The sequence below is a fragment of the Strix aluco genome, chromosome 4 (genome assembly GCF_031877795.1).
Source record: "Strix aluco isolate bStrAlu1 chromosome 4, bStrAlu1.hap1, whole genome shotgun sequence".
NCBI lineage: Eukaryota > Metazoa > Chordata > Aves > Strigiformes > Strigidae > Strix > Strix aluco.
The window spans coordinates 80,776,071-80,792,038 of record NC_133934.1 but is presented as its reverse complement, the minus strand read 5'-3'; the positions used below and the strand labels follow the sequence as shown (position 1 = coordinate 80,792,038).

General features: G+C 39.1%; 1 protein-coding gene across 1 annotated transcript in view; it reads left to right on the top strand.

The window, feature by feature from the left end:
• TTC29 (tetratricopeptide repeat domain 29) overlaps positions 1-15,968 on the top strand; it is a 231,702-nt gene that overhangs the window by 164,478 nt on the left and 51,256 nt on the right. Inside the window, exons 8-9 of the mRNA XM_074821508.1 lie at positions 2,755-2,846; positions 11,678-11,801. Coding sequence (XP_074677609.1) covers positions 2,755-2,846; positions 11,678-11,801 — 216 coding nt within the window. The remainder of the gene's footprint in view (positions 1-2,754; positions 2,847-11,677; positions 11,802-15,968) is intronic.

The following is a 15,968-nucleotide window of genomic DNA, read 5'->3' as shown; positions in this document are numbered from 1 at the left end:
CACATTTGTATGGGAGTTTTCAGCATTAATTATTGACATGTTCCACCTTCTCCTTGGATGTCACTGTCCTCTTCATAGATTGGCCAAAATATATATAAAAGACCCATTTCTGGCTATACTTCTGCCTAAAGGTAGAAAAACTTTCATGGGAGCCGATAAATTCCATTAGATCCAAATGATATGTGTTCCCAATATTTACTCACTTGTCAGAGAGCTAATAGATGAGTTGCCCAGCTATGCCCACTCAAAACTCTCTTGCCACATGCATGTCTTCTCATATATGGTATTCATAGGAAGGAACCCAGTTAGATGGACTGGTTGTTCATATCCCATGAAAATAAACAAGAAATTTTTCATGTCTGTTCATTCTTTTCAGGCTCTTTACAGATTCTGGCAGATATCACTGTCAATTCCACTTGATTTGCCAGCATGCAAGCTTTATAATTTTTCATCTTATATGAAAATTAAAAGCATGCTGTAATTGAAAGAGGCTTTGGGTGAAATCCTCTAATGCTCACATGTTAATCCAGCATTTTATCCTGCCCTACCTGTTCTTTTTCTATCCTGAATGCTAAAGTAAGGTATGCACCATTGGTGAGGAGGCCCCTCTTCACTTCCTCTGCATAAATGGATACTGGGCAACTGTAGCACACAGGGACACTACACAGCTCCTTTCCATCATGAATGTGTGCCTTTCTGTGTCCCTACATAGTAACTGAAGCTGGAGGAGTTATCTGAACTACAGACGTAAAGAGTATCTTTCCTATTGTAAGTTATCAAGATTTCCTCCCTTTCATGTAGATTATTTAATTATTGTTATTTCATCATTATTTAGAATGAAACGTCTGATTTGTGTAGAATAGTAGTAACCTGGGATCAAAATGAGCACTTTTCATTAATATGAGTGAGCGGCTTTGTTTATTTACTTACTTCTTTCTAGAGATGCAGTGAACCAACTTTTTACTTTAGCTACTCTGCGTATGGCTTTTCCTTGATTTTATCTGTACTTTTCTGATATCTTTGATAGAAAAAAAGTACAGTAGGCTAAACCTTGGGTGCCTAAGTAACATTTCTGTGCTAGATAGTAATCACTAGAGGCCCTGTGTCCTAGTTTAATATTGCAGAGGCCAGTTTAAAGTAGGAGTGATTTCAGTCCAGTACATAAAATTTTTGAAGCCTCCTGACACTCTTATGTCAGGTTTTCTGGTAGGGACGCAATTATTACAACAAATGTTGTAGGTCCTCTGAGTTAAATGCAAAACCAAGAACTGTTTCTTGGACACCTGTGGGCATTTCTGTTACCATCCTGCATTATTGGAAGGATGCACTGCAAACCTTGACAACTTTGAGTATGCATTCAGTTTAGGGCAAGTTCTGAACTGATGTGATAACTTCCTAACTGAGGTGTCTTTATAGTCTTATTGTCATATCTTATGCATTGATGACTCAATTGACAATGACCTTCAAGTATAGGATGCAATGCTGATGTACATGAGGACATAACTGATGAGAAAGTACTTGAGGGATGATAAATAGTGCAGTGCACATTAATAAATGCTACCTTTTATGCACACAGACGTTATATAACTAAAAAATAAAAGCCTTATCCAGGGATACTCCTGCATGTAGTAAAACTCTTTCAAGAAATAGGAAATCTGAGTAGTGGAAAGAGTGATAGAAATGGTGACATCCTTAGCACACACAGGTTGTCTTCATTGGAGCCATGCACTTTGCCAATGATGGGGGATGCAGACTTCATAGAAAATGCCCTATCTTTTACCTCAGTATAAATAGGCATCTTGGGGCACGCAGGATACTGTCATATGTCCCTGGGCATCTCCCATCCCCCTTCAGAGCTGGTAAATGACATTCACTACTCCTTTCTTGAAAATGTGCAAAAAGGATTTCCATAGATAGTCTTTGGAGATTTCCTGTTTTCTCATGTGTGTAATAGGTTGGGTCAAGCAACAAAGAGGAGGGAGGAAAGAATAGGGTTTAATTTTATATGCACTCTCCCGTCATCACCATTGGAAAAAAAATGGATGAAAAGAGAAATTATGCAATACAGGTGATGTCAGTGTTAAATTAGATTAAGATCATATGTTTTTATGCAGCAGCTGTAAGCCTTCTGTTATGGAAGGGGCTGTGATAATAGAGTACATTCCAAATGAATGTTAAGAAATTGCTTGTGTGCGTAAATAATTAGTCATAAAAATAACAACATTATCTACAGTATTTTAAGCTAACAGTTTAAATGTATAACCTATAGTTTATTCACTTTTTGGGCATCTGTACTAAGAGAAGATGTCATAGTAACAGCTTAAAGAAAGAAAAATATTAAGTTGTATTTCAACATATCACTCTAAAAGACTATGAATGCAAAGGATATTTTGTATCTTAAAGTACTGATTATCAGAAATTCATAAAAGCACAGCCTATTAAAGTCTTTTAAATTATGGATAAGGAATTTATATTGCAAATCAGGTAATACCTCTTTGTTTTTTTGCAAAGTGCCAAAATACAGGGATTTAAATGCAAGTTGTATCTTTTTAATTTGTAATTATTGAGTAGCTTCAAACAGCTATAAGTAATGATCAAAAACCTAGTCCCATTACAGCTAATTAAAGAAGAAATGTACAAGTGGGAAAACTTTAGTTTTGTGTTTCATATGGACACAGAGACTGAAGGAAAAAAAAAAAAAAAGTGGAAATTCTTAACATTGTATTTATTGGGTTTTATTTTCCTGTTTCACAGATTTTGAACACCTCTGTAAAAATCTTCACAGCACTTTGTGATTCTGCTGGCCTAGGCAGAGCATATACAGCTATAGCCAAGATCCTCGTAAGGTAGGTTAACACATCCTTGTCTGGCTGTCAGTGCAGATTCATTCAACTGTGAAAGACTTAAATTGTTAGAGGTCTGTCGCTTCCCATTACTGACTGCTTAAATTTTAAGCAGTGCCCTTCTTGCAGTAAGTGACCCTTTCATCAAAAGTTACTTTAAACTGGTACACATTTTTTAAAGTGTATGATCCAAGCTTTTCTTTACCTGTAAACTATAATATGTCCTCTTTTTTTCCCACATTTTGGGGGCTTTTTTAATACTTTTTTTCACAAGTTTGGGAGAGACCTCACTGGAAAATAGAAATCCAGGCATATTTTCCAGGTTAAAAAAGACAGAAAAACTTGAAGAATGTAGCAAGCTTCAGCAGGTGTCTCAGTGTAATTTTTTTCTGAACTGTAAGTTTCCATTTGTTACACTCACTTCTTCTGTGCAGGCATTTTTGTGTGTGCATGTATAACTAGATATAAAATTGTTGCAAGTAAGATGCTTGTCTTCAATGTTTTCATTTCAGCATCTGGCATTAAAATCTTCTTCCAGATGAATTAGTTTGAAACTACTTCAACTTTTAAACCAATAAATTTGACATAAAGTAGTCTAATGCAATTGTCATAGAAAGTAGGAAAAAAGAGATTAAAGTGAAGGTTGTAATTTATCCTTGATTCATCCTATGTTTGGGGACTTCAGTGCATATGATACATGATAGAGGTTGGCAAATTATTTATAGAGGACGTGTCACCAGGTTTATTTCAGTGTATGGAGCAAATTCTCCTCTTTGAGTTAGATCCCTTGTCTCTTGGCATTTCAGAGCATATAGGAACCAACCACAATCACAGTTCTCTTCAGCTCTCCAATACGTAATCCATGGCTACTCATATTCCAAGCATCCTAAATAAGCGCATGGGATAAGATGGTCAAAAAGCCACAGAACAGTCTTAAAATACCAGCTCCCATTTTCAAATCTGTCTTAAGCCTAACTGAGAAAGATTTAGTTGCTAGGACACTAGCTGTTAAAATGAGTGACTTTGCAATGAGTTCAAAGGTGTCTGAGCTCTCAGTAGCATTCTTGAATGCCTTGTATTCACAAATAGCAGCAGTCTGGGTAGAGGGCGGCCCAAGATAGCCAAGAGGACGTTCCTAGAAAACCATGTATATTAATTTCCTCTTTCTGTGATTTAGGGATTGTGGAATGAGAGCACATACATTTATTTACTCAGAAGTTTCAGATTTGGAGATCCTTCTGAAGTCAGGTTGCTAAACTCTTCATGTGAAAGACCATACCAGTGCAAATTCTTTCTTAAAAGCAGAGCTAAAGAAGGAGTGGCTAGTGATTTTCTTCTGCATCAGATCTGTACTCCACACCTTCTGGGAGCATTCTCTGACTATCTGGGAAGAGACAGTCTCACTGCTCTCTAGTTGTTACAATTTGAAAAAGAGGAAAACAAGTAGGTAAGGAGAAATGAGAGGGGGAAATGAAGACCAATTAGACTCCCCAGGTTAGTATTTAAGGCATTCTCCTCAGAAAGGAACATTCTGATTGATTCAAGTGAAGAAGGAACTCACTCTCATGTCTAGAATCAGGGATTTAACTGCTAACCTATTTCACAGATAAAGACACAACCATAAAACCTTCCTCTGGAAAATGGCTGCTGTGGTATTTTTTAAAAAACCTATCTGGTAGTTATGCCCTGAGAGCATTAACCAAATTAAACATCTTACATATGTGCCTGCTTTGAAGAGCTTTAGATACATGATAGGCATAAACTGTTTAGCCAGCCCTGTATCATGACGATTCTCAGCACCTTTCAGCCATGTGAGAAACTCTTATATAGAAAAGTCTGGGCACCTATGAATCATGGAATCATGGAACAGATGGGTTGGAAGGGACCTTTAAAGGTCATCTGGTTCCAATCCACCTGCAATGAGCAGGGAAATCTTCAACTAGATCAGGTTGCTCAGAGCCCCGCCCAACCTGACCTTGAATGTTTCTAGGGATGGGACATCTACCACCTCTCTGGGCAACCTGTTCCAGTGTTTCGCCACCCTCATAGTAAAGAATGTCTTTCTTATATCTAGTCTAAATCTACCCTCTTTTAGTTTAAACCATTACCCCTTGTCCTATTGCAACAGGCTCTGCTAAAAAGTTTGTCCCCATCTTTCCTGTAGCCCCCTTTAAGTACTGGAAGGCCTCAATAAGGTCTCCCTGGAGCCTTCTCTTCTCCAGGCTGAACAACCCCAGCTCCCTCAGCCTATCCTCATAGCAGAGGTGTTCCATCCCTCTGATCATTTTTGTGGCCTCCTCTGGACCCGTTCCAACAGGTCCATGTCTCTCCTGTGCTGAGGACACCAGAACTGGACACAGCACTGCAGGTGGGGTCTCATGAGAGTGAAGTAGAGGGGGAGAATCACCTCCCTTGACCTGCTGCTCACGCTTCTTTCGATGCAGCCCAACACAGTTGGCTTTCTGGGCCACAAGCACACACTGCCAGTTCATGTCCACCTTTTCATCCACCAGTATGCCCAAGTCCTTCTCCTCAGGGCTGCTCTCAATTCCCTCATCCCCCAGCCTGTATTGATACCAGGGGTGGCCCTGACCCAGGTGCAGGACCTTGAACTTGGCCTTGTTGAACCTCAGGAGTTTCACATGGGTTTACTTCCTGAGCTTGTCCAGGTCCCTCTGGATGGCATCCTGTCCCTCAGGCATGTTAACTGCACCATTCAGCTTGGCATCGTCTGCAAACTTGCTGAGGGTGCATCCGATCTCGCTGTCTATGTCATTGATGAAGATATTAAACAGTACTGGTCCCAGTATGGACCCCTGAGGGACACCACTCATCACTGACCTCCATCTGGACATTGAGCCATTGACCACCACCCTCTGGAGGTGACCATCCAGACATTTCCTCATCCACTGAACAGTCCACTCATCAAATCCATATCTCTCCCATTTAGAGAAGGATGTTGTGGGGGACCATGTCAAAGGCCTTACAGAAGTCCACATAGATGACATCCATAGATTTTCTCTTGTCCAGTGCTGTAGTCACTCCATCATAGAAGGTCACTAGGTTGGTCAGGTAGGACTTGCCCTTGGTGAAGCCATGCTGGCTGTCTGAAATCTCATGTCCTCCATGTGCCTTAACATAGCTTGTAGGAGGATCTGTTCCATGATCTTCCTAGGCACAGAGATGAGGCTCACAGGTCGGTAGTTCCCAGGGTCCTCCTTTCTACCCTTTTTAAAAATGGGTGCAATGTTTCCCTTTTCCCAGTCACCAGGGACTTCACCTGACTGCCATGACTTTTCAAATTGTGGAGAGTAGCCTAGCAGCTCCATCAGCCAATTCCCTCAGGACTCTGGGTTGCATCTTGTCAGGTTCCATAGACTTATGTATGTTCAGGTTCCTCAGGTGATCACAAAACTGATCTTCTCTTACAGTGGGACAGATTTTGCTCCTCCAATCCCTGTCTTGTGGTCCATCCACTTGAGAGGTGTGGTAAGAGAGGTTGCCAGTGAAGACTGAGGCAAAAGAGTTCTTGAGTACCTTAGCCTTCTCCTCGTCCATTGTTACCAGTTTGCCAGTTGTATTCATCCTGGTGATACACTTTTTTTGGCCTTCCTGTTCTGGCTGACATGCCTGTAGAAGCCCTTATTATTATTCTTGGCATCCTTTGCCAAGTTCAGCTCCAGCCATGCCTTAGCTTTCCTGACCCCATCCCTACACAAGCGGGCAGCATCCCTGTACTCTTCCCAGGATAGCTGTCCCTACTTCCACTGCCTGTGCATTTCCTTCTTATCCCTTAGTTTGACCAACAGGTCTTGACTCAGCCATGCCCGTCTCTTGCCTTCCTTTCCTTATTTCTTACTCCTGGGGATCAAGACCTCTTGCAGTCTTTGGAAAGCATCCTTAAAGATCTGCCAGCTCAGTTCTCCTCCCTTGTTCCTGAGGACAGTTTCCCGGGGGGGTCTATTGACTAACTCCTTGAAGAGCTGGAATTTTGCTTTCCTAAAATTCAGGGGCCTGACTTTACCCTTCGCCTGACCCATATCCCTGAGGGCTGCAAACTCCACGAGTGCATGGTCACTGCAGCCCAGGCTGCCTCCAGTCTTGATGTTAGCAATTAGCTCGCTTGCATTGGTGGCCTTCAGGTCCAGTATCGCATCCCCTCTGGCAGGGCTGTCTATTACCTGGCTTAATAACTTATCCTTAATGCACTCCATTGTTGTTTCTGTCAATTTGAGCAAGGCTTCTCACACTGACTCCCGTAACATCTTCCTATACAAACTGATAAAATATGAGCTATAAGATAAACTATGAGATAGAAGATAAACAGACAGTGAGGTAGACTGAAAACTAGCTGAGCTCCTGGCCTCACAGGGTTGTAAGCAGCAGCATGAAGTCCACTGGGAAGCCAGTCACCGGTGGTGTCCTCAGGGATCAATACTGGCACCAAGACTGATTAATAACTTCATTAATGACCTGGATGGTGTGACCAAGCGCACCCTCAGCGTGTTTGCTGGAAATACAAAAACGGGGAGGAATGGTTGATCCAGCAGGTAGGTGGTTGTGCTGCCAGTCAGAGGAACCTCAGCAGGCTGGAGCAAAGGGCCGATGGCAGTCTCGTGAAGTTCAGGGAAGGGAAATGCCAAGTCCTGCACGTGGGGTCGGACAACCCCAGGCACCAGCCCAGGCTGCGGGCTGACTGGGTGGAAAGGAGCGTAGCAGAGAAGGACCTGGGTTTCCCGGTGGATGACAAGTTGCCTGTGAGAGAGCAATGCACACTCATGGCAAAGGTGACCAACGGGATCCTGGGCTGCGCTAGGCAGAGCGTTGTGAGCAGGTCGAGGGAGGTGATCCTTTGCCTCTCCTCAGCACTGGTGAGGTCACCCCAGGAGTGCTGTGTCCCATTCTGGGCTCCCCAGTACAAGAGACATAGTGGAGTGAGTCCAGTGAAGGGCTGCAAAGACGGCTGAGGGACTGGGAGCATCTGTCCTAGGAGGAGAGGCTGAGGGAGATGGGACTGTTGAGACCACAGAAGAGAAGGCTCAGGGGGGATCTTATCAGTACCTCTTAGGCAACAGTAAAGAAGAGGGAGCCAGGCTCTTCTCAGTGGTGTTCGGTGACAGGACAGGAGGCAATGGGCAAAATACATGATATTCCATTTAAACACAAGAAGAAGAAAAAAGTTACTGTGAGGTTGAATGCTGGAAAAGGTTGTGGAGTCTCCATCCTTCAAAAGTCACTCAAAACTCTGCTGGACACAGGCCTCCTCTAGTTGACCCTGCTCTGAGCAAGGCAGATGGAGACTATCTCCAGAGACCCCTTCCAACCTTAACAATACTGTGATTCTGTGATCTTTGTCTTAAACAGTTTTTCTAGATAAATTCCCTTTTGCCATGTAATGCTCTATAATAGACTGCTTTGTGTAACCCAGTATGATGGATATTTCAGACAAACCTACTTTTCAAAATTCAGGGACAGAATTTTCCATGAACAAAATCCTGCTGGTCCATCTCTACTGGTTCTTCCTTGGAGGAAGGAGGAAAGGGCATAGAAAAATGGTTTGAAAAACCAATGTAAAGAGAGATATTTTTAAAAGCCTTGTAAGTTTCTTTTTACTCTCACACCAAACTTTTGGATATTTCTGGCAAGCCTGTTCAGACAATACTGGGTAAATGCATGAATAATTACTGTGTGTGACAGAATCTCCATACTCAGCTTGATCACTTTTTCTTTACTTTTATTTTTACCTGATCTAGGCTAGACTCATGCAAACTAGTTTAAATTTGATGGATAATGTCTTTGCAAAGAAAAAATTACTATTTCCCTAAAATAATGCATTATAATCATAATGTCTGTGAGAATTTGCCCTGATTGCCTTGTGACAGGTTGAAGAAAATGGCTGAGCCCTCCCGAATTGCTCAGAACTTGTCTATGGCTTTGGAATTCTTTGTGAAATCTTTGCTGCAGATGTTTCCACAGACCATGGGAAACTGAAAATCTCTATCATGTGCATTTAGGCATGTCATTTTGCAGGGAAAAACCTGACATAATAGCATCATGTGCTTGAGTTATTCTGCCAGTGTCCACCATGGTAATGACTTCTTGTGGACACATGATTTATACATCCAATTCAATCACATGAGCAATCCTATAAAAGGTGCATATTTTCATAAAAGTCTAATAGGGGTAAAAATCTCATAGGGCATTTTAGCATGAAACTGGAAAACGAGTTGCTGTAGATATGTAATCTCTTCTGCTGAAGTCATCATAACTGTTCTGTGGGATCATGAATGACTATATCTTTAGGAAATTACATTTTATGCATTTACAAAGGTGATGTCTAAGGAGATAGAAAGTATATGGCTGTATAAAATAACATGTAGATTTTCTGAAGGAACTATAAAATATTAGCCCTTTGAGTAGGAAAGACCTGTTTATCATGTTATCAGGTCTTGTGTAGGATAAAGTGTTTCAGTAATCCTTCTAGCATACTTTAAATATCTCAAGCTGTAGTGCTTTTAAAAGTACTTCCTTTGAAAAATTGTTAAACTGTACCAACTGATTGCTAGTTGGCATAAGTGAAGTTCTAACAGTAAGAAATATCTTTCTGATATGTATCAAATTGATTTCTGTTTGCTTGAAAGAGGTTATATGCCCTAGCAGTTTTCATATTTTCTATATGTGGAGCAGAGGTTTTTATGTGAAATATAAAAAATGGCCAAAAATACATCAAAACATTTCTATTAATTCATGAAATTAAGAAAACCTTTTTACATTTTCTCCTGTCACTGATTCCATTTGCTTTATTACTTTCAGCCTCTAGCCCACAAACTTGGTGGCACAATCAACAAACCCCTTAGTGGCTGTTTCATCTCTGCTCTATTTGATTTCTTCACTCTGAGTAAATGATTAAGTTTTCATGCATTGGTTCAACCAAAATCTATGTTCACTCAACCACATCCTTTATTGATTACTTCTACTGCAAACAGTAGGCCAAGTGTGATATACATAATTGGACAGTTGTCAGGGGATGTGGGTGTTAACAGTCCTGTTTTCCCAATTGGAAACTGGAATCACCTTGATACACAAATATTCTGCACTGTTTCATTCTCATTCCTTGGACCGAGGAGTCCTTTTCCTCAGAATATATGTTTTTAACTCTCAAAGGTCTGGTTGAATGGATTTAATGATTATACCATATAATATGCTCTTCAAGTTGCACCTGTGCACTGCATATAGAAAACTAGAAAAACTGGAATTAATATTTGTCTAACACTTTAACCTTGTCCTTTAACTTATATAAATCATATGCTGTATTTCTGTGGGGAAACATTTGATTTTCTCTTCTTAGGAAAAGAAATAGGTTTAAAAAAATGTATTTCTAATTCTAAAATTTAGAAGCCTTTTGGCATTTGACAAATGTTTACAGTAGAGTATATTTAATATTCTCATGATGTTAAAATACTTAAATTAGGAAACTTTAGTAGATCCAACTCTGCTTGACAACTAAGCTTTACAGTAGCATATACTTGAACATTTCAAACATGTTAGTTTGCAGTGTTTTAGCATCCTTTTGTAGCAATCTAGCTCATCTCAGTCACATACAGATAGTCACTGCAATATTGTAAATTTGCAGCCATGCTTTGCTATGTTTCCTGTTCCGTGGCATATGCTACCCTTTTATAATTACTCTGACAGCATAAGACAGGGAATTACAGACTTCTGCCAGATTTTGAAAGCACATATCCCTAATATAGTTTATAATAAAAACCATAATGTAAATAAACCCCAGTCAGTCATTTGCTGCAGGAATATAACTTGAAGGTGTTTTAAAATGGTGAGAAAATAAATCACAATTCTTTATCACTTTCAAGAACTTCTGTTTCTGTGAGTTTCTTAATTAAGACTGGATTACCTGTCTTGCTTGGTGGCTTGACATTTAGCATGCTACACTCCTACATTAGTGACTCAAGTTCATGGCTAATATTGAGGTCAGCTGCAGTAGCACTTCAGCCTTAAAGGGAAAAAGAGCACAGTGCCTTACTCACAAGCAAACCGAGATGTCTATCTCATATCTTGTAATCATTCTGCAGAGATCTGATATTGTTAATATGACTGGCTTTATTAAAAAAAGGAAATCTGCAAATGTTATTGTCAAAGTACATTAGCCAATTTTCAACTTAGATTCAGCTGTGACCTCAGGTTGCTCTGATCTCCCTGGGATTTGCGGGGTGACACCTGCAATCCTCAGTTTATAGGTTTGCCTGTGTGATTCCAGCAACCTTTGATCCACCCAGCCAAAGTGCAGTATTATGTTCAGGGAAAGGCTGTCACTCCCAGAAGTAAGAGACAGCGTTGTTATGGAGCTGCTGCTGCACCACCAGGGTTCTAGAGGAAGGAATGACAGGAGCACAAAAAGTCTTCATTGAAAACTAGTCTTCTACCTCCTTCCTCTATTTTGTCAGGACGTGAGTCCAGCTGTATTGAAAATCTTACCAGCTGCTCAGTAGAAAAAATAGCAAAAGAATGGAAACTCCAAAACCCCGGTAAAATTGTCACCTGCATTTTCATTCTTGGCTTTAAAACATGACACAATATTCTGAAGAAGAATTTTGGTTCATTTCATTCAAAGGATCCAGTTCTGCCCTCAGAGGTTCTGTGTGGACTAGTCTGGTCTCAACACAGGTAGTGCCTAGACAACAGTTTTGGAAATAAAGTCCAGTCATGGATGAGTCATGAGTCAAAGTAAAGTTACTTTAGAACAGGGGGATAGATCTTCAGCATTTGGAGAAGTCATCTGAGTGAATGTTTAATTTTGTCCTTGTCCTTTGCTTCAGTCAGGGAAAAGCAGCTGAAACTATGAAGTACTTGGGAGAGTTTATGAAGGTTGCTGAGAACACTCATCTAAGCCAAAGCCTGGTGGATGCATGTGTATTACTTGGGAATATTTATAATGAAAGAGTAAGTACTGGTTGTAGTAATGATGTCAAACAATTATTTTTAACTCATGGTAAAAATCTAGGTTTGCATTTGAGGTGACCCAGAAGGATTTGATCCAGGTATTGTATCTTATAAGAGTTACCAAAGGACAAGATACTGTGTGACTAAATGTGCCTTAAGTTTTTGGGAAAGGTGAAAATTTCACATCATATTTAACACACAGGTTTTGTTCTAGAATGGGTGGATAAAGCCTCCAAATTCAGATCATGACAAACTTTCAGTGTTGTGAAAAATCTGCATCCAAATTACTGTTGGGGCCACATATGCCCATAAAGAGTCATCAGTTAACACAAATGAAATTTTATTGTACTATACACTGAAATTCATGCTTTTAAAAAATGAATGTATACTATATTGCATACTAATAAACAGTTTTTAATCTTAGCTTGATTTCTTACATTCTCTCAGGAAAATTTATGAAATGGGTGCTAGCAGCAAATAGTTTGGCAAAGTTCTGGGTTTGTAGTGGGAGGGATTTCTCTTCTATATGCCTCCATCCAGCCTGGTGGCTTTGATTTGGCCTGTTTAAATCAATAGATAGGCAATGACAGACGATATGAAGATGGAGGTAACTAAGAAGCTCTCTTTATCATAGTTTATAAGGTCTTTTGAAGTGCTTCTTTCTGACCCATGCACCAGTCTCTGAATTGCTCCTCTAGGTTGGCCCTAGAGTTGTTCTGTTCGCTGCCTGTCTGGGTAGTGATTTCCATGCTTACTCTGTCCCTTACCGTATCTAGAGATGCAGCACTTGCACTAGCACTTAGTTTTTGAAATCAGAAGGGTTAAAAACATTATTGCAAAAGTGAAAGATTCACGTTGAGCCCTTTAACACCTATTTTAGAGCAGAAATGCTACACGAAATTATTTACATATAATAAGTAATAAAATGAATTCATGCTGCAGACTGGACACTGTAGAAATTAGGAAGCACTTTCACTATGAACAAAGTAGAAATAGAAATACCCTTTCAAAATGACCCTTTCTAGCTTCTGTTACCTGTTTTTTTGTCAGAAATTATTTTCTATTGGTAATATATTGAACAGGCTACTTGCTCCTTTTCACTTACACTACCCCCAAATGCGTTGTTTTTTGTTTTTTTTTTTTCCCCTGGATTCTTCTTACAGAGAACTCCCACTACGAAAGTTGCTGGCCTGTTTTTGCTTCATAAGCAGCAGAACATTTTCTCACTCTGTAATCTCTAAATTAGTCTGAGAGTTTTGTATTTACATATGTTCTTAGCATAAATGCCAAATTTCCACTTGAAAACTAAGTGTTAAAGTCTTTGAGAACTTGCTGAAGTAACTTTAAAATGGATCTGAAACTTAGAAGTAGAGTGATGTGACACTGTGTTAAATTATTTTACTCCAAATCTAAAAAATAATTAACTAAATTCTGATTGACTACTTCTATAATTCAGCTGCTTCTGCCACCATTACTAACAATCAGTTCTATGAGAACTGATATTTTAAGAATTAGAGAATTAAACTTAGAGAATCTCTAAATTCTCTTTCTCAGTTCAGAATTTGCTGCCTTGAACTGGGGTAGTGGTGTAGAAGGAAAGAAATGTAGTGACTTAACCTTATTAACTTAGATAAAATATGTAATTTAAACATACCAAAAGAAAAATTTCCTAAAGTTTTACAATTCCCTATTTTCTATAGTATTTTTACTGCAAGATCAACAATGGTTACCAAAACCAAGTCTAAATTAACATTTCCTCTCTTGGATCACTGCCTGCTTGGTGCCTGCTGTCATCGCCAGTATTCTCTAAGTCATTATTAGGGTATTTTTATTCAACTCTGCACTTCCCCTCGTGATACAATTTGTGGTAGTACTGTCCTTCTCACCAAATTAAAGATATCTCTATTTATATCCAGATCTATCCTCGGGGACCTTTAGTAAACCAGGGATATAACTTTTTCTGTTCTTTCCAAAGTGACTTTAACCAAATTTACTTTGCTCTGTCCACGCTGTTGCTGTATCTTTACAGTTCTGTCATCTCACTATTCCATCACCATCACTGCCTTTCTTTAATGCTGTACACTCAGTTCCTGCTTTCTAGGCATGATTGTTTTACACATATGTTTCCTGTTTCTTAAAATGCCTGGGTTTGTGTTATGCGTATTAGGTCTAATTTCTCCCATTTTTTTAAGCAGGTTGCTTACATAACACGCAAACTCTGATGGAGTTAGCATGACACACTCTGTCATTTCTCATTTCACTTTTCTCAAGTTTCTTAGTCTGATTTGCTGTATTCCTCTCACTAATAGCATCGCTTAGCCTATTACAGTTCTCATGAGTATGGCAGGTAAATGTTTCTGCTTTTTATCTATTATCCTACTGCTTTATCATTCTTTATTCATTGCTGTGTCCTCATAGGCCAAATTCTGCTCTCCTGCTGTATTAAACAAAGCCTAAACACTACCTGAATTTCTATTAGTCTTTTCTCCTTTTTTAGTTACAGGCACATTTTGGCAGTTACACAAATTTTGATCCTCAAAATTGGTATCAAGTGCAATAGGTATCAATCGCAGTCTCTCCTCCTGGTCTCTACGCAGAAGGGGATTTCCGTCTTACTAAATCAAGCTGAGAGCAAAAGGATAACACAGCTCTGAAAATGTTTTCAGTCAGGAATTTTGGGCCATCAGGGCAGCAGAATTTCATACCAATGGAAGAAATGGAAGGCATCTTCCAGGGAGCAGGCAGGCTATAACTAGTGTTAATGATAGTCATATAGAAACTGCCACAAGAAGTTTGTCTAGCTCTGACAGCAGCCAGAACTAATTCCTTCAGAGTAAGGTAAAGGATGAACAGTTCCATAATGACTTGCTCCCTTTTTTGCCGTGTCTTGTTTGTTGATTTTATTTTTTTTTTTTTAAATAGGATGTCCAACTTTCTTCTTAGTAGGCTTGTGATCAAGATTGTCACCGTAAATGATCCATTAAGAGGAGAGAGCTATCTGTAATTATTTTTAAATTTCTTGCTCTTCAATTATATACAATTCATCCATATTCTTCTGTTGTAGTTGTTAGCAATTTTCAGTCTATACCTGGTTTATATTTGCTGTTTGGCATATATTTACTTTGTCTAGTTTTATTAATATACTGTTTATTTACATAGATTGTATCTACTCTAGCTTTCTCCACTGCATTTCTGATGCATCCTAATATTTTGTTTGACCTTACTAGATACTAGAGCTGGTTTGCATTTATTGCCACTTCATAGCTGCCCATGTTATTTCCAGAATACCTTCCTGATCCTGAGCCAATTAGAACCCACTAAAATTTACAACTAGTTCAGGCAGTATGAATTACCTCTTATTTTCTAAAGGATCAATTTCATTTGCTATCACATAAACAGATACTATTATTAGGTCCCTCTGAAATTCCTCAAAGCCTTGCAAAAACCTTCCTTTTTTAACTTTTTTGACAATCTTGGCAAAATTGTCATCTGATTCTTTTTCTATAATAATTAAACATTAGATAAGGCTGATACTAGAGCGTAAAGTTATTGCACACTGCCACATATAATACCAACACAAAACATGCTACCTTTCAAGCCTGAATTATACAACCTAGTTTTAACGAGAGATGTAATTTATTTCCCAGAAATTCAATCTCTTTGTCTTTAGATTTCTTCAAATCTTTTATTTATGCTCTGTTTAGGTCTGATGGTATGCCACTTTTTAAATTAGAAGCTTGCTTCTGTAACTCTTCTTTTGAATCCATCTCTGATAGTAACTCAAAGTAGCTCCATGGTAAAGAAGAAATATGCAAAATATGAAGAAATATTTTAGCTTTTCAGCAGTATCCTTCAGCCTATCATGATTTTCCCTAGTTTTCTCCTTATTCCTCTTTGGTCAAGAAGTTGAGGAGTTTTCTTTCTATATCTCACATAAAAAATAGTTCTTGTTATCATTTCTAAAATTCCTGTTAATGTGTTAACTGCTGTAGTTTATACTTTTTACTGGATTCATGAATTTTGGATTTCTGTATTCTGCAGGATAAAGAGATAAATCATTTGGGTTTTCTATTTAGCAACAGTTGCCTTATATTTCTCCTACTGTTTCTTTTTTTGCAATTAAGAATATCCTTGGGTTTTGGTATGCCCCTTCTTTCCCCATAAATC